The 21,350-nt window shown below is 52.3% G+C and overlaps 1 protein-coding gene across 2 annotated transcripts; it reads left to right on the top strand.

Annotated features, from left to right (window-relative positions):
* The first annotated feature begins 7,300 nt into the window (after positions 1 to 7,300).
* ZP3 (zona pellucida glycoprotein 3) lies at positions 7,301 to 18,204 on the top strand. 2 transcript variants are annotated; one of them, XM_045543076.1, is made up of 8 exons: positions 7,301 to 7,405; positions 12,809 to 12,927; positions 13,827 to 13,930; positions 14,007 to 14,184; positions 14,285 to 14,402; positions 17,308 to 17,399; positions 17,483 to 17,619; positions 17,982 to 18,204. In XM_045543076.1, the coding sequence occupies exons 1-8, from the start codon at positions 7,349 to 7,351 to the stop codon at positions 18,185 to 18,187; spliced, it is 1,011 nt and encodes a 336-aa protein (XP_045399032.1). In that variant the 5' UTR covers positions 7,301 to 7,348; the 3' UTR covers positions 18,188 to 18,204. The 2 variants fall into 2 exon arrangements, with proteins under 2 accessions (XP_045399032.1, XP_045399033.1); XM_045543077.1 differs by lacking the exon at positions 7,301 to 7,405 and adding an exon at positions 10,589 to 10,999.
* The last annotated feature ends 3,146 nt before the right edge of the window (positions 18,205 to 21,350 follow it).

The raw sequence follows: 21,350 nt of genomic DNA, 5'->3' as shown, positions 1-21,350 counted from the left end.
TGGTGAGGGGTATAAGTGGAGGGGGATTTGTTTTTTAGGTGTTTGTTTAAATGGATTATTAAGTTTTTAGTAAGTAGGATGTCTCTGGGGCTGTAATAGGATGTTTTTAGGGTCGGGTAGACAGTGTGGGGGCTGGGTGTGCTGCCAGTCATAGGATGTGGCTGCGCTTGGTGAGGCCAGGTGTTTGTTCAAACAGAAAAGTAGAGCTGACTCACTGTTTAGGGCAGAGGGGTTTGTAGCAGGGGAGGGGGCTACACAGCTCCCCCCAACATTACACAAAGTAGCTCAAAAAGCAGAATTTTTATCACTCTAAACAAGATGCCCAGAGATAAATGGAGTGGTTGATTCATAGAAATGATGATATCATCAGGGACCAGGTCTCTCCTATGGGGCATTTGCCATTGTCGGTCATCAGCAGGTTGGCTTTTCCTCTTGGCTGGCTTCCCTCGTGACTCAAGATGGCAGCCTTGATTCTAAGAAACTCATGTGTATGACAATGGTCAGAGCCAGAAAAGGGAGGACATACCTACTTTGTGTCCTCCCCCCCCCCCTTTTTTTTTTTAGCAACAGGGTCTCACTATATTGCCCAGGCTGGTCTTGAACTCCTGGGCTCAAGTGATTCTCATGCCTCAGCCTCCCATGTAGCTGGGATTATAGGCACACAGAGCTACACATGGCTGTATATCCCTTTTTAAAAGCTAGGAAGACTTTCCCAGAAAACCCCCAACAAACATCGCCTCAAGTCTTTTTTTTTTTAAGACAGAGTTTTGCACTGTCACCCAGGCTAGAGTGCAGTGGCATCATCATAGCTCACTGCAGCCTCAAACTCCTGAGCTCAAGTGATCCTCCTGCCTCAGCCTCCCAAGTAGCTGGGACTACAGGTGTGCACCACCATGCACCCGGCTAATTTTTTCTATTTTTAGTAGAGATGGGGTCTCACTCTTGCTCAGGCTGGTCTGGAACTCCTGAGCTTAAACGATCCCCCACTTTGGACTCCTAGAGTGCTAGGATTACAGGCATGAGCCACCGTGCCTGGCCACCCCTCAAGTGTTCTTGGCCCAAATTCAGTCACTTACCCATTGCAAAGCATCACTGGCAGGTGGAAGGAGCCCTGTGCCCTGTCCTGGGCTGCCCTCTCCATCCCCACACTCCCTTTCTAGGAGACCTGGGACAAGCTCAAAATATGTTGATTTTTAGTATACTCAGAGGGTTGTACAACCAACACCGTTATCTAATTCCAGAATATTTTTATTACCCCCAAAAGAAACCTGTGCCCATTAGTAGTCACTCCCTATTCCCCCTCACCCCAACCTCTGGTAGCCACTAATTTATGTTCTATCTCGGTGGATTTGCCTATTCTGGACATTTCACATAAATGGAATCATACCATATGTGGCCTCTTGTGTCTGGATCCTTTCCCTTAGCATGTTTTCAAGGTTCATCCATGTTGTAGCATGTATTAATACTCTGTTCCTTTTTATAGCTCAGTAATAGATCACTGTATATATAGAACACCTATGTGAATAGATAAATTCCTTCTAGAATATAAAGAACTCTCAAAACTTAACATTAGGCCAGGTGCAGTGGCTCATACCTGTAATCCTAGCACTCTGGGAGGCCGAGGCAGGCAGATCATTTGAGCTCAGGAGTTTGAGACCAGCCTGAGCAAGAGCGAGACCCCATCTCTACTAAAAAAATAGAAAGCAATTAGCTGGACAACTAAAAATATATAAAAAAATGAGCCGGGCATGGTGGTGTGTGCCTGTAGTTCCAGCTACTCGGGAGGCTGAGGCAGGAGGATTACTTGAGCCCAGGAGTTTGAGGTTGCTGTGAGCTAGGTTGATGCCACAGCACTCTAGCCCCGGGCAACAGAGTGAGACTCTGTCTCAAAAAAAAAAAAAAAAAATTTAACATTAAAAAAAAAATCAATACAATTAGTCAATGGGCAAGACATGAAGAAACACTTCATCAAAGGGGACACACAGATGGCAAATGAGCATGAAAAGAAGTTCAACATCATTAACCATGGGGAGATGCAAATTAAGGCCACAATGAGGCCAGGCGTGGTGGCTCCCACCTGTAATCCCAGCACTATGGGAGGCAGAGGAGAGAGGATCGCTTGAGGCCAGGAGTTTGAAACCAGCATGAGCAACATAGCAAGACTCCATCTCTACCAAAAATTGAAAAATTAGCTGGGCGCAGTGGTGCACACCTGTAGTCCCAGCTACTTGGGAGACTGAGGCAGGAGGATTTCTTGAGCCCAAAACATTGAGGCTGCAGTGAGCCATGATGACACCAGTGCACTCTAGCCTGGCCGACAGAGCGAGACCTTGTCTCAAAAAAAAAAAAAAAAAAAAAAGGTGTCACCACACACCTACCAGAATGGTTGTGAGGGAAAATAATGACAATACCAAATACTAATGAAAATGTGGAGAACCTGGACTCCTCATATATCACTGATGGGAGTGCAAAATGGCCCCGTCGCTCTGGAAAATAGTTGGGCAGTTTCTTAAAAAACTAAACAAACACTTACCACATGACCCAGCAGTTGTACTCCTAGGCATTTATCCCAGAGAAATGATAACTTACATGTGCACAAAAACCTGCACATGAATGTTCACAGCAGCTTTCTGTGTAATAGCCAAAACTGCAAACGATCAAAATGTCCTATAGTAGGTAAATGGGTAAACAAGCCACAGCACATAACCCATGCCATGGGTGACTTCTCATAAAAAGGAATAACTATGGGTACATGCAGCAACTTGGATGGATCTCAGGGGCATTATTCTGAGTGAAAAAAGCTAGTCTCTAAAGGTCACTCACTGTTGATTCCATTTATACAATGTCCTTGAAATGATTAAATTGAAGAGATGGAAAACAGATTAGTGATGTGCAGGGTTTAGGGATTGTGGACTGGAATGGGGTAGGTGTGATTATGAAGTGGTAGCACAACAGAGGTCTTCATGATCGTGGAATAGTTTTGTGTCTTGATTGCATATGATAAAATAACAGAGCCATACATACATATTGTATCAATGCCAAGTTCCTGCTTTCGATATTGTAATTATATAAGATGTCATCATTGAGGGAAACTGGGGGGGGGTACCCGGGACTTCCCGATACATTTCCTTGCAACTTCCGGTGAATCTATAATGATTTCAAAATAAAACTTTTTAGCATTTCTCTAAATCACCACCTTGAGGTGTGAAAAATGGATTCTGACAAGTGGCTTTTCCTGGTATGAGAAGCTGCAGGTGCCCAGGGTTGATTTACTGATTTACCTTCTCAAAGATGCTTCAGGAGCAGCTGAGGTTGGCGGGAGAGTGGGGAAATCTGGTGTGTGGTGGGTGAGTTGCCACCGGGCTTCCACATTATGGGATGTGAGCCTCTTCAGCACTTCCGCCCCGGGGGGCCAGTAACACTCAAGTGTTTTGATGACTTCATTTAGGTCAGTGACGAAAAGACCTCCTCCTGCACGACCAGGCACCTTCTAAGCACTCTCCATATCCTTGGGAAATTTGTTTCCATAAATCTGACGAGAGCGCCTCCATCTCCCTTGTTCCATGGTGTGTTTATCTAGGTAAGATGGCGATGTGGTCATTCACTTGAGACCCGGTGTTATAAAATGAAAGTCGCATTGTGAAATTCATTGGCATTACCCATAAATGCAGCTTCCACAGAACACACGAAAGTGAAATCCAGAGGGTAGAAGAAGAGTGCCAAATACTTCCCCTTTGAGTCACAGAAGCTTCCTTCTTTGGCCTTTCTGTAGACAACTGCAAGGAACGTGCTCTGCGAAGCACCGGGGTGAAGGAGAGTTTCCTGGGACCAGAGCCAGGGGCCACTGTGTTTGTCCAGCACTTTCTTTCAGAAGCAGCAGGCCCAAGGGCTGCCAAGGAGGAACCTTCCCAAGGGAAAGAGCTCCCGTGTCCACCAACCAAGACTCAGAGGAACCTTCTGGTAGCATCTGCCACATTCTGAGAACCAGGCAGACCCTTCTGGCCAGAAAATTGCTTTTTTTTTTTTTTGCTTTTTTTTTTTGCTTGACTGCAATGTCTTTATGTTTTTAAATTTTATGTTTGTGGGAAAACATACATACATAACACAAAATTCACCATCTTAACCATTTTAAGTGTATAGTTCAGTGGTGTTAAGTATTTGCATATTGTTGTGCAACTAATATTCAAAAACTTTTCATCGTGTGTCTTAGTTTGTTCAGGCTGCTATAACAAAATACCATAAACTAGGTAGCTTATGAACAATGGAGATTTATTTCTCATGATTCTGGAGGCTGGGCAGTCCAAGATCAAGGCGAATGTATGTTCAGTATCCGGTGAAAGGCGAATGTATGTTCAGTATCCGGTGAGGGCCCGATTTCTGGTTCATAGACTGCCATCCTCTCACTGTGTGCTCACATGGTGGAAGGAGCAAACATGCTCCCTTGGTCCTCGTATCAGGATGCTAATTCCATTTCTGAGGGCTCTGCTCTCAGGACCCAGTCACCTCCTAAAGGCCCACCTTCTAATACCATCGCATTGGTGATTACATTTCAAGATAGGAATTTTAGGGGAACACAAACATTCAGACCATAGCATCTTACAAAGCTAAACTCTGTACCCACTAAACGACTCTCCATTTTCCCCTTCCCCAGCCCCTGGCACCCACCTTTCTACTTTCCGCCTCTGTGAATTAGACAAGTCTAGGAAACTCATATAAATGGAATCATATAAAACAATATTTGTCTTTTCATGACTGGCTTATTTCACTCACCATAATGTCCCCGAGGTTCATCTGTGTTGTACTATGTGTCAGAATTTCCTTCCTTCTTAATGCTGAGTAACATTCCATTGTATGCACGTGCCCCGTTGTTTCTCCATTCAAGTAATTATTAATTCTGCTTTTTCTTGCATCCCACTAGCAGCATCTATTTCATCACCAAGTCTTCTCAGCCCAGCCTTCAAGATACACTCAGAGCCTGACTTCTTTTCTCTCCCGCAATGTCTGTCTAATATAGTAAGACATTTCTCAGTGGGTGATTTTGTCCCCAAGGGGATATTTGGCAACATCTGGGAGCACTTTTGGTTGTCACGACTGGGGAAGGGGCAATGCTACTGGCGTCTAGTGGGTAGATGCTGCTAAACATCCTCTAGGGTACAGAGCAGCCCCCACCACAAAGAATCATCTAGCCTAAAGTGTCAACAGTGCCGGGTTGCGAGACCCTGCTCTAACGCACACCACCGTCATATCCTGCCTGGACCGCCCCCTAACTGGTGTCCTTGTTTCCATGCCTGCCCGTCTAGATGTGTTCTTGTGCAGTGACCAGGGCATGCTTTTGAAAGGTAAGTCACATCCTGTTTCTCACCTGCTCTCAACTTCCCATTAGAGTGAAAGGCCACAAGGCCCTTCGGGAATTGGCCGCAGCTGCCTCTCAGCACTCACCTCCCCCCCTCCCTCTCTCACTCATTCTGCCTCAGCCACACTGGCCTCCTGGCCATTCCTGGAACATACTGAACCTGCTGCTGCCCCAGGGCCTTTGCATTTGCAGTTTCTTGGGCCTGGAGCTCTCTTCCCCCAGATATTTTCATGACTCCCTCCCTTACCTCATTCAAATTTCTGCACAAATATCACCTCCTCAGAATGTCCTTTCCTGGCCACTTTCTCCAAAGTAGCAGTGCCCATCACTCACCACCCCCACAATCCTGTTCAAACAGTCTGATCCTCCTATGGACCCCAGAGCCACAGCCCTGACTGCAGAGGATGAGCAGGTGGTGTAAGCACCAGCCAGTCAAGTGCACACCTAGTCTCCTGCAAAGTGTTCACCTGGCCCTTTCCTTCTGGTTCAAGCAATGCAGTCTGTGCACCTTGACCTCAAGAAAGGCACACGGTCATGGGGCCTTTGTCCCAGGTCTCACTGTGACACGTCCATACCCACAGATGGCAGAGGATATGGCCACATCCTCTTCCCTGAGCCCTCCCGGCCCCATGCCAGCACAGCCCTTCGATCTATTTAGTCCCTGTCACCCCAGCCCCGGGGCCCACACCCTCCTGTGTGCAGTGTACGGTTGAAGCATCAATTGTCCAAGGCTTCAGCTCCTGAGGTTGGAAGAGAGGAAAGTCTTGGGAGAGAAGGAGAAGGCAACCCCACCCTTCCCAGTGGGAAGGTTAACCTTTCGTGCTAACGGGGTGTCATCACCTTCCCAGCCTTGAGTTACATTCCCTAATGTCCCCTTCCACTGGCAGGCAGGGAACATCTCTCCCTCCATCCTGTCATTGCTGAAGACTGATCACACTCTGTCCTTTGGGGTCCCCACCCTCCAGATCAACTACAAATTGTCTGACTTCAGGTCTTGCACCATCTGTCCCTCACTGACTTGGCCCATGTGTCCCTGGCCTGTTTCTGCTTTCTGTTGCAGCCACAGGAAATGTCCTGCTTGCAGTTTCCTCCATGCGCCATCTCTCGTCCCCCTCGGAGGGGTCACTCAGCCGGTCCACCAGGTCAACTGCCGCCTCTCCTCTAGGCTTCAGCTGGGGTTGCCTCCTCCAAGAAGGCTCTCCTGTGCCCCGACTGCACCCGGTGCCGACCCACTGCCACCAAGGCCCTCTGAGAGCGGGCTGCATTTGTCTGATGTCTCTGTGTCCTGTGAGACGGGGAGCGCTTCCAGTCGCTCCGGGCCAAGACGGGGAAGTGTGGTGTAGCCACAGGACCCTGCGAGACTCCAAGGTGTATCACACACCTACTCCGTTCTAAGTCACAGCAGGCACCCAACTTCCACTTACCTCCTCAGAGCTACAGTGTCCTCACATGCAGAATGGAGCTGCTCCTATGGGCTGAATTTTGTTCCCCTAAAATCTGTTTGTTGAAGCCCTAATTCCCAGTACCTCAGAATGTGACTTCTATTTGGGAATAGGGTCATTGTAAATGTAATTAGTTAAGCTAAGGTCATACTAGAATAGGGTGGGCACTTAATCCAATATGACTGGTGTCCTTATAAGAAGAGGAGAAGGAGGCCATTCGCCATGGCTCATGCCTGTAACCCCAGCACTCTGGGAGGCCAAGGTGGGAGGATCGCTTGAAGTCAGGAGTTCGAGACCAGCCTGAGCAAGAGCGAGACCCCGTCTCTACCAAAAATAGAAAAATTAGCCAGGTGTTGTTGTGTACACCTGCAGTCCCAGCTACTCAGGAGACCGAGGCAGGAGGATCACTTGAGCCCAGGAGTTTGAGGTTGCAGTGAGCTATGCTCTACCTGGGTCGACAGAGTAAGATTCTGTCTCAAAAAAAAAAAAGAAGAGGAGAAGAAACACACAGGGAGAAGATGACCGTGTGACAACAGAGGCAGAGACTGGAGTGATGCACCCACAAGCCAAGGAATGCCAGCAAGTGCGGCAAACCCAGACACTAGAAGAGGTAAGGAAGGACTCTCACCTATAGGTTTCAGAGGGAGTGTGGCCCTGGGGCCACCTTGATTCCAGACATTTAGCCTTCAGAACTGTGAGACGATACATTTCTGTTGTTTAAGCCACCGAGTTTGTGGTCTTTGTTATGGCAGGTAACATAGGTAAGGTCCCGTTAGTCTATGAACTTGGTGAGTTAGGGGCCATGTCTGCTTTTTTCGTTAGCGCATACTTGATGCCTGGCAGCTAGTAGTGTATACAAGAGTGACATTTGGAAAGAACGTGCTAGTTGTCCCTATTCTGTCCTCTACCGCAGCCTTCCCTCCCCAGTTCCAGGAGCCAATCAGGGTTGAGCGTTTAGTTGTCACAGTCATGCCACACCCATTTACTTTGATCTTTAGCCTTTTTCTTTCATTCTTCACACTATTGGAGAGTAGAGGCCAGATGCTTTGTAGAATTGCTTGGCTGACGGCTCCCCATGATTAGATTCAGCTTAGGAGTGTTGGCAGGAATCCCACAGAAGTGACTTGGGGTCCTCCCCACTGCCCCCCACCGGGAGTCACATGGTGTCAGTTTATCCCACTAATGGTTATGTTAACTTTGATGACATGGCTTAAGTGGTGTCTGAAAGATTTGGATTCTTATTTTATTCCACGTGTGGTCCATTATTGCCATCATTTATTTTGATGCACAGTTGTCCCCAGTTTGGCCAATGGGACCCCCGCTCCAACTGGCTCCTGTGTTGTCTGGTCATGTCCCGATCACTTTGTGAGCATTTTTTTTTTTTCGGCATAAAAAGATGTTCCAGGTTTACCTTGTACTTTCCTGGTCCTAATTCAAAATCAGCCATTTCTCCAAGGAGCCCTGGGTCCGGCTTTTAGAGGGGAATAGTACGATATTTAGCAATCGATACCTGGGCTCTAAGAAGTTTTTTTTTTTTTGCCCCACCCCGCCCCTCTAAGAAGTTTTAAGGAAAAGGCTTTGGGTGGACTTTCACACTGTTGGTGCATTCTGGCCACCAGGGGCAGCACATTTCAGAAAAATGCAAAAAACCTAGAATCTAGGATGGGCTGGGACTAGACTGGCCACCGCACTTCCACCCAGGGGTCTCTCTCTGGTCCTCCTTCCCAAAAAAGGAGACCACAGGCCCCATCCATACACTCCATGTGCATGCAGACTCTCCCATCCCCACCCCACCGGTACATGCCTTGTTCCTCGGAATCACGCACTGATTTCTTCCCATCTTGTTTGTCTGAAGCCCTCTGGGAGGTTAGAGGGATAGGAGTGATAAGAAGCTTCCAAGAGGCCCTGGTGTCCCATCCACAGCTCAGAGCACTCTATCTCCAGCACTGTCAGCCACACAGCTGTGGGTAACACGCACACAAAGGCCCTGAGCTCTGAGCTCCCACCTGGTTCCCTCTGCCGGCAGGCCTGCCCCACCCACGTCCATCAGAGGAAATTGGGGGAGTCATCTCTTCCCCCCATTTATTTACTTTCCAACAAGTAAACCAGAGTAGTATTCAAAACAAAAATGCCAGGCAACTTAAATGTATGGTTCGATTACTTTAGAAGAAAACATTTGCACATGAAGGTACACAACTGCCCCTAGGAATTAAATGCTATTGATTTTTGTATACTTCCTGCTCTCCCAAAGGAGTTTCACCTGGGCACCGGCACAGAGCAGGCCACCAGTGAGTGCTGTGCCTGTCAGTCCTTCACCATCTCCTGCCTGGACTGTTGCAGTAGACTCCTGACTCTTGTCGTCAGTCCTTCTTCCTGTTAGAGCCGGTTTCCCTCGGCCCCGGGAACAGAATGACAGAGTCACTGAGGCTGCAAAAGGCAAAGGAGTTTTATTTACTAGCTCGAGCTAGGGTCCAAGCCCCGAGCACCAACGCAGTGGTCTCTTTCATGGGCAAGGACCCCACACAGCGGGGGTGCATGTCTTTTATACTCTTTCCTGGAGCCCGTTGTAGATAAGAGATTTCGCCCCCCTCCCCAGGGCTCCAGGAACATACGCATACTCCCTGCGCAAGCTGTTCATGCGCTGGTGACGCCTTGGCCTTGGTCTTTTTATTAGGAAGTTACTTGCAGTTGTTTTTTTTTTACATTGGAGCATGTTTTTAGCTCTTATCATAACCAAGCGTTAAGCAAGCAAGCCTTGTTTACAGAAGCGGAATTTGGCTGTTAGCTAAAAGCAAAAACAAGTCACCATCACATAAACTAAAATATTGTTTTAGTTCTGCCCTACATTTCCAGCCAGAGCTGAGCAGCTCATTCACCTGGTTCCATACCCTTCCCTGGCCACCCTCATCCCCAGGGCAAAGTCCAGCATCTCAGCCTGGCACCTTCAGGACCCTGCCCTGCCCACCTCCCCAGCCTCCTAAACTGCCACTCTAGCCCCCAGGGACCTGAGGCTTCGGCAGTTCTGAGCTCCACGGGCATTGCCCCAGCCCCTCTTCCCCCCAGTACCCTTTCTTCACCTCTGTCCACACAGCTGCCTCTGCCTGAACTGACCTCCCATCCCTCCATCCCCAACCCCCTCTCCCATAATATTGGGCAGAGGCCCATAAAATTCCTCTTGTCTCCTAACGGGTACCTCCTCCTTGTTCTTGCACTTGGAGTGAGCTCCCTGCCATCTCTGATCTAACCCTCCCCGCCCTTCAATAAAATGGCCTTTCTCCTGAACCACAGACCTGTGACCGCTCTCCCAGCGTGGGAGGATGTGCAAGGTGACTGGTGACAGGGAGTGTGGCCACAGAGCCTGTGGGGGGTGGGTTGGACAGGGAGGTGACGTGGCTGAGGCCCAAAGCTGGCCCTGGGGACCTGGGCAGGGGGCAATTCCTGCCTCTGGCTGCTGAAATAGGGCAGGCAGCGTAGAGTCCCGAGGTGTCAGTGTGCATTGAGCCAGACCACACACCGCCACTGTGACTCCTGTGGGTTTATGACACACACAGGTGTGGGCGATAGCACAGCCCTGAGCTGTGAGCTGCCTAAGGGCAGGGCCAGCAAAGGGCGGGCATGGAGGGCAGGACGGACGGGGAAGGGGTGAGAAACTGTCTGGTGAGGCTGCCAGCCCATGCTTTGCAAACTTTAACGTGAATATGGATCACTTGGGGATTTCCAAGTTGAAAACCAGGTCCTGATTCAGTCGGCCTGGGGTAAGGGCTGAAGTTTATATCTCTAACGAGCTCCCAGGTGTCGTTGATGCCGCTGGACTGGGGAAGGGAGGCAGGTGGGGGCATGCCAGGGGGTATAAGATAGCGGAGTGGTGGCTACCCACCACTGCGCAGGCATCATGGGGCTGAGCTACGGGCTCTTCATCTGCTTCCTGCTCTGGGGCGGCACAGAGCTGTGCTACCCCCAGCCCCTCTGGCTCCTGCAGCAGGGAGCCAGCCGCCCTACCCCCTCCGCACCGCCCGTGACTGTGGAGTGTCTGGAGGCCCAGCTGTTGGTCACTGTCAGCAAAGACCTTTTTGGCACCGGGAAGCTGGTCAGACCTGCTGACCTCACCCTGGGCCCTGAGGCCTGTCAGCCCCTGGTCTCTGCGGACACGGATAACGTGGTCAGGTTCGAGGTTGGGCTACACGAGTGTGGCAACAGCCTGCAGGTGAGGCGTGGGGCCCCCAGCTTTGGTGGGAGGATGTTTGAGGTGGCTGGTGACAGGGAGTGTGGCTACGGAGCCTGTGGGAGGTAGGGTTGGGCAGGGAGGTGGCGTGGCTGAGGCCTGAAGCTGGGGACCTGGGCAGGGGACAGTTCCTGTCTCTGGCTGCTGAAATTGGGCAGGCAGCATAGAGTCCTGAGGTGTCAGCGTGCACTGAGCCAGACCAGACACCGCCACTGTGACTCCTGTGGGTTTGTGACACACACAGGTGTGGGCGATAGCACAGCCCTAGAGGGTAGCCCAGGCATTTGCTTGGGGCATCAGAAACTCGTTCTGAAGAGACAGACTTTTGATATCTTAGAAAGCTCAGAAGTAATTATCACAGGAAACACCCTAGGATCTTAGCCTCCCTCATTCATGTTCAATGGCTTGAAGCTTTGACTAAAAGTGGTGTGGGGGGCGCACAACATTAACGTTTGTGTTGAAGACTTTACAGGCTTCAGCTGAGTCCCTTGGGGCAGCTCCAGGGGGTTAACTGGGAAGCAGGTGCAGTAAGAGACCTCGGGCAATCCCGGTCAGACACCCCCTACCAGGCCAGTGAGGAGTGGATACTGAGACTGCAACGAGGCCCTTCCAGCAGTGCAGGGCTAGGCACGCAGCCCCCCAGCTCATCCCTGATCCCCTGAACCACGTTCCTGTTGCTCCATGGAGGGACTGTCTTGTCCCCCGATGTGGAGCCCTGGCTCCTGCTCCCCTGGCAGTAGACTCAGTAGCTTGGCTGGGGCAAGGGCAAATCCAGCCCCAACGCCCTCCAGCTGGAGCTCTGGTCTTAGGTGTGGTCCCTAGAGCTCACCTTGAGGACTCAGGGCCTTTGTTTCCCTAGGGATGGAGGCCAGAGAGCTGCAGGAATTATGTGAAGAATAATTTGAGCTTAGTAACTCCCAAGCCTTATACATTAGAATCACCTGGGGAGCTTCTAAAACATCCTGTCTCAGCTGTACCCCACACTAAATCAGATGGGCGTGGGAGCCAGCCATGGGGATCTTTGAGGATCCCAGGTGACTCCAATGTAGAGCAAAGCCCGGCAAGCCCCCTCTCTGCAGTGGTTCCCGATCTTGCCCAATAAAAATCACCTGGCACCAGGGCAGGCTTCCTAGCCCTGCCGCCTGTGCTGTCCTGCGGGGCGCTGGTCTGAAATCCATACTAACTTTTGAACAGGGGGCTTCACAGACCATGCTGCTGGTCCTGTTTGGCGCATTTGCTAATAGATCTAGGACTGTGCCCTGGAGACTGAATCAGGGCAGGGCCAGGAGACCACCTGGGCCCCAGGTGGGGTCCCCTAGGCAGACCCCTCTGCCTGCAACCAACCGGAAGCTAAGAACCTCTCTCGTTGCCTCACGCAGCCGGTCTCTCCCGTGAAGTGGGCTTCGGAATAGGTCAGAGGGTGATAAATGCTAACTGCTGTGTAATAAGTTAAAGTTCCTGGCACTTTCTGGCTGCTTCTGGGGCTTTCTTGGCCCCAGGCCTCCCTTGAAGCAAATTGTGTATGTACTGGGGGGGGGGTGCGGGAGAAGGGGGTGCACGTCCTGATGCCCCCGGTGTCTGCGTGGCTGAGCTAGACCCCCGTGGTGCTGTCAGCGTCTCGGGCGAGGGCACTGCGGTGCAGAGGGAGGACCTGGCCGGGCCCTCCTCACTGCCAGCAGCACAGCCTGTGCTCTTGCGGCCCCCAGCGGGCTGCTGGTTGTACCCTCTTGCGGGTTGGGCACACCTGGAGCAGGTGACACTGGTAAGGTTAACCTCTCACCTGTCCTCCAGGTGACTGCCGATTCCCTGGTGTACAGCACCTTCCTGCTGCACGACCCCCGCCCCGTGGGGAACCTGTCCATCCTCAGGACCAACCGTGCTGAGATTCCCATCGAGTGCCGCTACCCCAGGTCAGTGGGGGTGGGGGGTACAGCCACTGGTGCAGGGGCCACTCGGCCGTGGCTGTGGGCAGGTGGGTCAGCTAAGGGCAGCAGCTGTGAGGGGTGGAAGTCCCTGTGGCTGTGCTATTCCTCCAGCCCTGGGTGGGGTTAAGGGGGGCCTGCTGAGTCTAGTCTGATCCCCAGAAACGCATCAGGGGCCCAACTGTCTCAGTGGAAGCTGCAGAGCTGCCCAGCCTTGGGTGGTGCTGTGCCAGCCCAGGCCCTCCTGGGAGCTCAGAAGCAGCCTTTCCTTAGTGCTGTGGTAGGTTCTGGGCTCTGAGCTGTGCTGTGGCCACCTGCTCTTTCCTGGTGGCCCTGCAGCCCCGGCACATCAAACATGTGCCTGCGAATTCAGGCACCGAAGTGGAAGGAGAGTGACCGTGTCTCTAAGACAATGCTGGGTCCGGTGCCGGGCACACGCAGGGTGTGTGGGCTTTAGTCCCTGCCCTTGAACCAGTCTGGGAGGAGGTCAGAGAGGCGAAGTGGGTGGCGCTGACCCCAGGACACAAGGCAGGAGCCGGTGTGCCTGGGCAGAGCCACCACACTGCAGGGTGCCGTGCGGGGGCTGCTGCCTCAGACCCCGAATCTGAGCCTCCAGGGCTAAAGTTAACAAGGAACAGGTCTTGGTCTAGAAACCAAACTTCTAACATCAGATGTACTTGTCTTCACGCCGCAGCCCAGATGTCGTCATGGCTGGGCCACGCACAGGTGCAGAAGTTCAGGAGTGCAAAGGGGACTGTCTGTCCAGCTGCCCGGCTGGGGCACAGCTGCAGGCTCTGCAAGGGGGTGGAAAGAGATGCCCCCACCCATGGGGGCCCGGGTGGGGTGTGCCCCGGGGCAGGTGTGGGCAGCTGCGGTTCTCCTCCCAGGCAGGGCAATGTGAGCAGCCAGGCCATCCTGCCCACCTGGGTGCCCTTCAGGACCACGGTGCTCTCGGAGGAGAAGCTGGCTTTCTCCCTGCGCCTGATGGAGGGTAAGCAGGGAGGGCTGGGCCGGGCAGCTTCGGGGGAAGCGCTGGGCAGTCTCGAACCCCTGGCCATCTCTTCCAGAGAACTGGAGCACTGAGAAGCGGTCCCCCACCTTCCACCTGGGAGACACGGCTCACCTCCAGGCAGAAATCGACACCGGCAGCCACGTGCCACTGCGGCTGTTCGTGGACCACTGTGTGGCCACGCCGACACCAGACCGGCACGCCTCCCCTTACCACACCATCGTGGACTTCCACGGGTGAGGGCTGGGCTCCCTTCCTAGGGAACCTTCCTATCCAGGTAGCCCTAGAGCCACCTGCTGGCCTTCTAACACCATCCTTCACTCGTTCTCTTCCAAGTTGTCTTGTCGATGGTCTCTCCGATGGCTCCTCTGCGTTCAAGGCCCCCAGACCCGGGCCAGACACTCTCCAGTTCACAGTGGATGTGTTCAGCTTCGTTAACAACTCCAGAAACGTGGTAAGAGCTCCTTTTAATAACCTGGAATGAGGCTGAGATTTTGGTCGTCTTATCCTACTGGGGTCACTCCCTTGCTCTCTCCTTGAGCAAGTGACTGATGGCTCTGTCCCTGTAACACAGCAAACCTACTTGTAGATAAAGCTTTGGTCTTCAGCGAGGCCTTCAAGGAGAAGGATGAGTGACACAAAACCCCTAAGGGGGTGGGTAGAAAACACAGGGTGGGGAGAATCGGGGGTCCTAGAAACGGGAAAGACCAGGAAAACACGGACCTGGGAGATCTAGCTTGACAGCTCAGATAAGACCAACAACTGCTGGGCTCATGACCAGTTGCTGACCTTGTCCTTGGTGAGGTCAGCAGGGCCAGAACCCGGTTGAGTTGAATGAAGGAATTGACAAAAAGCAGGTGTCAGTCTTCCTAGAAGTTGTCTCCAGGGACAAAGAAAGCAGGTATGAACTTCCTAAACAGGGTAGCCTCTCCCCAACTTGACCATGGGCAAGGCCAGTGATTCTGAAGGCTGCGTCACCTGGAGGGCTTGCTGAAACAGACTGCTGGGCCCCACCCTCAGGTCCAGCGTGGAGCCTAGAATCTGCATTCCTAACAAGCGTCCAGGTGACGTTGGTACTACCGATCCGGGGCCCCACCTTGACAACCACCAAGCTAGAAAGCCCAAGTTGAAACTAAGGGGACTGGAGGAGGAGGGAATAAAATGCAGACTGTTCCTGATGGCTGAGCAGGGGTGGGAAGCACAGGTGGCAGGACTGATTGCTAGCCAGAAAGTGGGTAGGCTCTCGGGAGTAAAAAGTCACTTTTAAACTCTGAGATGGGAGTGGGGGCATAGTGAAGCTGAGAATAGCTGGTCAGAAAGAAGTCACTAAAACAGGTGTCTGTCAATGCTGGCTCTATCTTCATCACCTGGAAAAAATCAACTACTGGTGTTTGTAGATAATCCTATATATTCACTTAATTGGGATACTGGCATCACCTTTTTTCAACACAATAAATCTTGAGTTTTATAGCAAGCACCTATGTGCCTACTATCTGGGTTCTACCATTAGCACTCTATTATCCATCCACTAGACCATTTTGCTTTACTTGGAAATGCATCAAAAGCCACGTAAGCTCCCAGGTGATTCTAGTAAACAGCTGGGTTTGGAAACCCCTGAAGCAGAGGCTTGCATGGCTGGGCAGTGCTAAGAGGTGAAATAGGAGTTTGGAGGAGACTGCATGGACGCAGCCCTACCTCTTCCAGCAGCCTTGTGAGAAGAGAAAATCCAATGCAGATTAGCAGATGGCAGGAGGGGCAAGAATCTAAGATAAGATGGCCCGAAGCTCTTGATGGCAGGTCCTAGGTTGAATGGGGCTGGGGAGAAAGGACAGACTTGGAGAAAGGCCTGGTCCCTGATCAGTGACCTGTGGGTCCTAAGGTAGAAGATCCTGGTGGGGTAGAGTCGATGTTGACTTCAGAGGTGGTCCAGTCGGCAGGAGGATAGGGGTAAGTCTTCATGGAAGAGTAGCCGTCAGTACAGGTGCAAACGGAGCTGCCTTCTGTATCTCCAGGGACCGAGAGGTAACGAGGACCAGAAGACAACACAGCTCGGAAGGTGGTCTGAGCCCTCAGAGGGCTCCCCCCTCGGCAGACTGGCCCGAGGCTCAAAGGAGAAGGAATGATCTTAGTCAAGAGTGACAGGGGAAACACCCAGGGATTTTTAGGTTCCGGTTAGCACAAGAATGTACTGGAAGAAGCTAAAGACAAAAGCCTTCCTCCTTCCTGGGATATGGGCTCTAAAGGGCCTAGACCACTTTCTCTTGCAGGGCAGGTGGACAGAACAGGCAGCCCAAGAACATTCTGGCTTCTTGAAAGGTCTGAATTTAAATGGCTTCGAAAGTGGCTTCCCTGCCGGTACATTTGGCCGCTAGGTGGTAGCCAAAGCTCGTGGCTCTGCAGGAAGCTGCAGCTTTGATGGGATTTCCATGTGCTTCCAGAGTTGAGCAGGGAGACACTGAAGCCCTGCCTAGAACACGAAGGGAAACTGTACCTGGCAACAGGCCAGGACCACACCGAACCCTAGCTCTGCCAAAGTGACCCCTCCCTGGGTGGTCGGATATCGGCCCGTTTGGGACTAGAGGGCTGAGGACAGCTGACAGCCCAGCTGGACACAGGGCCCTGTTTCCAGCAGGGCCTTGTGTCACCTTCCCTTAGCACTTGTTAAATGAGAGTGGGCAGGCAGCATTTCCCAGGACCTGGGGCTGTGCCAGGGCACCAGCCTGGGGTTGTCCTGTTCTCACATCACGGACAGGTGACATAGGAGCCTGATCTGGGACAGACAGACTGATGGGGGCATGTGCCTAAGGAAGAAGAGGGTCAGGGAAGCTTGCCCAAGGAAACAACCAGAAAGCTGACTCCCAAATCTGAGATGGGAGCTCCAAAGGAGCTAGTCTAAAAGACCTCAGTGAGCCTGAGGACCTCAGGTCACAGAACCAACTTGTCCCCTCTCCTCAGCTGAAAGAGGCAATACCCAATAACCACATCTGACAGGAAGAGTGGCTTGTCAACTAGTCAGGTGCAATCTTGGAAGCCCAGCCAAGCTGCCTGCTAGTAAGGTGTCCACCACCTCTGTCACTTGAGGGTAGGTGGGGTCATTTCGCAATGTTCCCTCTAGTTACATCAGAGGTTCTGACTTCACAAGCCCGGGTGGAACATGCTCAGTAATCAGGCAAGTTTGGGAAATGGGATAAAGGTATGGTTTCCAGTCTAGAACGAGACTTGCTGCCTGCTCTGCAACTTTGGGCAAGTAAATGTCTGGACCACTTCAGAGAGCTCTTCCCTCCCTGCCTTCAAAGGGTTATCTGGAAACAAGCTTAAACTCCCTGGCACAGCCTAGAAACAACTGTTATTACTTCCAGGTATATATCACCTGTCATCTGAAGGTCACTCTGGCTGACCAGGACCCGAACCAACTCAACAAAGCCTGTTCCTTCCGCAAGCCTTCCAACAGGTGTGTCTGTTCCCCCCAACATACTGCACCAAACAGCTTCCTGCAGACGACAAAAGCCTAAGCTGCCTGTCTTTCCTTCCCAGCTGGTCCCCAGTAGAAGGCACTGCTGACATCTGTGACTGCTGCAACAAGGGTGACTGTGGCATTCCAGGCCACTCCAGGACACAGCCCCGTGTCATGAGCCCAGGGCCCAAGTCTCCTTCCCGCAAACGCAGGCACGGTATGTCCTAGAACAGCCCCTGCTCAGTCCTGGGTACCTGCTGTCACTTCAGGGTGGTATTCTCTCCCTCTGTCCCCCGTGCAGGCTGTCTACCCCCAGGAGAATGCAGTTTCCGGCCTTCTAAACCCATCTTGGGGCTGGGTAGGAGGGGCTCCAAGCCCCCTACCCAGTGGCAGCCGGGGTAGCTCAGCTATCATCCCAGGCCTCAGACATAATGTGGCACATGGGGAGAATAACGTGTGGCAGTCAGGACAATCCACAACCTCAGCCCCCTGAGGCAGGGTAACTTGATTCCTGGTTAGGGACTAAGGTGACCCTCAGGTGTTCTTTTTTTTTTTTTTTTCTTCCCCCCTCCCCTGCAGTGGCAGATGAAGCAGATGTCACTGTGGGGCCGCTGATCTTCCTGGCAGAAGCTAGTGACCATGACATGGAAGGATGGGCTGCTCCTCGCTCCTCCATGGCGCTGGGTGGAGGCCTGGCTGCGGTGGCATCCCTGACCCTGGCCGCTGTCATCCTGGCTTTCACCAAGCGGGGTTCTCTTTCCCACACTGTGTCTGCTTCCCAATAAAAGAAGAAAGCACTCTCTGGGAGTGGTGCAGTGACTGGATTAGAGGGTCAGAACTGGTAGTGGCGGCCTGGGGACAGGGAAACTGGGCCGGGGACACATGGCATGATCCGGCAAGTCCTGCTTCACCTCAAGCCCACTGTCTGCACAGTGGGGAGGGTGCACTTGCCCAGGGGCAACTGTAAGGAACTAGTGCCTCTACAAGGCCAAGGTGGAAGCTGCTGGAGCCAAAGCAGGCTGGGCCCAGCCAGCCTGACTCCTAGGCTAGCCCAAGAATCTTGTCTCTAGGCCCCACAGATCTGACCCCTTCCCTAGTGGTGGCAGGCAGCAAGCCGTGTGGCCGATACCAGACGCACAAAGGCCGGTGGCGATTGGGTCACTCCAGCAGGGCAGTGATCCAGAGCTCTGCCTCTTGCCTGGTCTTGGGCCATCACCTTGACCTGAAGCTGCCCTTGAGCATGCCTGGGGTGTACACTTGCCACAGCCACGTCACTGGCTCTAAGGTTGGGTGCCTTTTGCTTCCGGGAGTAGGAGGCAGGACGGCTGGGACCTGCTCTGGTCTCAATGTCACAGAGGGGAGCTGCTGCCCAGCCTCCCCTGACCTTCATTCTCCCCCTACAAGCTGCCTGCCCTTGGCCCCAGCCATGCCCCCTAGAAGTATTTAATAAGTGAATGGTGCTCTGGGGATACCCTGGGAGCTATGACCCCTTCTGTAGGGGGAGGTGCTCATGCCAAGCTCCCTTGAAGGGGGTATGAAGGCCCCCCCCAGTCAGGGGGACCCTGAGCTGCTCCAACCTTGCCCCAGACCCATGCCACTCTGCTCTCATCGGGTGAAGTTCACCTTCACTTGTAGCATCGCAGCTTGGCTAGCTGTGGGCCCGCCGGTCCTCATGGGCAACACAGGGCAGGTACCTGGGGGGCAGGGTTGTCGGACATAAACTGACTGAAGCCAGAAAGCATTCAAGTGCAGCGACGTGGATGGCTCTTCGTCTCTGGCCTGGCATCTGGCTGAGGGTAGGGGTTCCAATGTCTTGACTTGAGAAGGCACAGATGTCTATAGTGCATTCGGAGCAAGGTTTGTGGGGTGTGTGTATGTGTTTCTGTGTTGTTTTTTTTTTTTTTCAAGACAGTCTCATGCTGCCACCCAGGCTAGAGTACAGTGGCATCATCATAGCTCATTGCAACCTCAGAGTCCTGGGCTCAAGCGATCCTCTTACCTCAGCCTCCTGAGTAGCTGGGACTATGGGCGCTCACCACCATGCCTGGCTAATTTTTCTATTTTTTTTGTTGGTTTGTTTTTTGTAGAGACAGTGTCTTGCCCTTGCTCAGGCTGGTCTCGAGCTCCTGAGCTCATGTGATCTTCCTGCCTTGGCCTCCCAGGGTGCTCAGAGCAAGGTTTTATGTGGTTTGGGGGTCTACCGAGAACAGGAAGGCCCTGGACATGCTGAGTGTGGTCTGTAAACACTGTTGGCATCACCTGGGAATTTGTTGGAAATGCAGAGTTTTGGGTGCCATTCCAGACCTAAAAATGTCCTAAATCCCTAGATGATTCAGGTGTGTTAAAGTGTGCTGAGAAGGAATTGTTCAGAGCCCATGCAGGTTCTAGTGTGCTGTATAGGGGAGCAAAAGGTTGGGAGGAGGGCTTCCTGGAGGAGGTGGTCCTGGGCCAAATCAGGACTATGGGGGAGATGGGTGTGGGGCCACAAGAGAAAGAGAACCTGTGTCCTGGGGTATGGAGGACCTCAGTCTCCAGTAAAAGATGGGGCTTGGGCTGGGAGGGAGGCTTCCTGGGCTGGATGAGTGAGCTGCTGAGAGTCCCCTGAGCAGACGTGGGCCAGTGGCACGTGTGGACCTTCCCTGTCAGGAAGACAAGCTGGAAGCACAGGGCGTGGCTTGGACGCCAGAAGAAATCCCTGGAGCCAGACTGCTGGGACTCAGTTGGCGCTTCCTGCCACTTCTACCTTGGCAGGTAACTTTATAAAATGGGGACAGAACTTTGGGGGGTTGAATTAGTAGAGCACTTAGTAGAATCATGGTTCATGCATCAGGATGCTGGCAGAGAGCTCCAGGCTTGGAGTCAGGTAGCCAGCCCTACCCGTGACTGAGCCCACCACCTCCTCTATGTGGTGACATCTCACATGGGGACGTTCTTTCCATCAGGGTCATAGAGAGAATTGGTCTTCATGTGTTGCTAGGTATCCAGCATGTGTTCAGTTGGAGCTGTTCTAGAAGCCAGTGCTGCTACTTGAACACACTGTGGGACTATCCCTGTAATGCAGTGGTCCCCAACCTTTTTGGCACCAGGGACCAGTTTCATGGAAGACAATTTTTCCACGGGTTGGGGCAGGCGGAGCTCAGGCGGTGATGGGAGCCATGTGGAGTGGCTGCAAATGCAGCTGAAGCTTCCCTCTCACCTCCTGCTGTGTGGCCCAGTTCCTAAGTTTCATGGAAGACAATTCTGGGTGGGGGAGGGTGTTGGAGGGCAGAGGGGGCACGGAGCTCAGGTGGTAATGCATGTCCCGGTTCCTAACAGGCCACAGACCAGTACAGGGTTGTGGCCTGGAGGTTGGGGACCGCAGCTGTAATAGACAACCATCTGTTCCTTGCCTTCAAGTTCCTGGGTATTGCAACATCCTGGAAACTTGTCCTCCTTTCAACTTTTGTCCTCAGCAGAAAGAGGAAGTGGCTGTGTCTGGGAAGGGGAGGAAGTGACTAGGATGTGACCCCGAATGTTAGCTCCAGCCAGCTCAGATGAGCATCAGCTCAGCAGGAGAGCTTCCCCCACCTCTTGCCAGGAGAGGCAGCCTCCAGCAGTAATGCAAAGCGCCCAGCCTTCCTGCCTCCAGGCGGAGCTAGAATGGAAAGCAGCCAGCAAGCCGTTACTCAAGCCGTCTCTTTCCCTAGTGTTCGTTGCAGCTTCCTATTACACTGGAAACTCCGTGAATCAATACTTTGTGTGTGGGTTTAAAACTTTGCCTTTGTGCTTCCTAGTAGCCAAGGGGAAAAGGGAAATGAAGTATATTAAAGGACAATGAATAAAATTATACAAACATACAATTAAGATGTCAAAGATCTTGTTCCTGTGCCAAATAAAGCTCTTTTCTGTATAAACTACCCAAGCTCAAGTATTCTGTTATAGCAACCCTAAAGGGACTAAGACATAGAG

Source organism: Lemur catta, chromosome 2 (genome assembly GCF_020740605.2).
Source record: "Lemur catta isolate mLemCat1 chromosome 2, mLemCat1.pri, whole genome shotgun sequence".
NCBI lineage: Eukaryota > Metazoa > Chordata > Mammalia > Primates > Lemuridae > Lemur > Lemur catta.
Note: the sequence above shows the minus strand (reverse complement) of the source record. Positions and strands in the feature narration are given on the sequence as shown.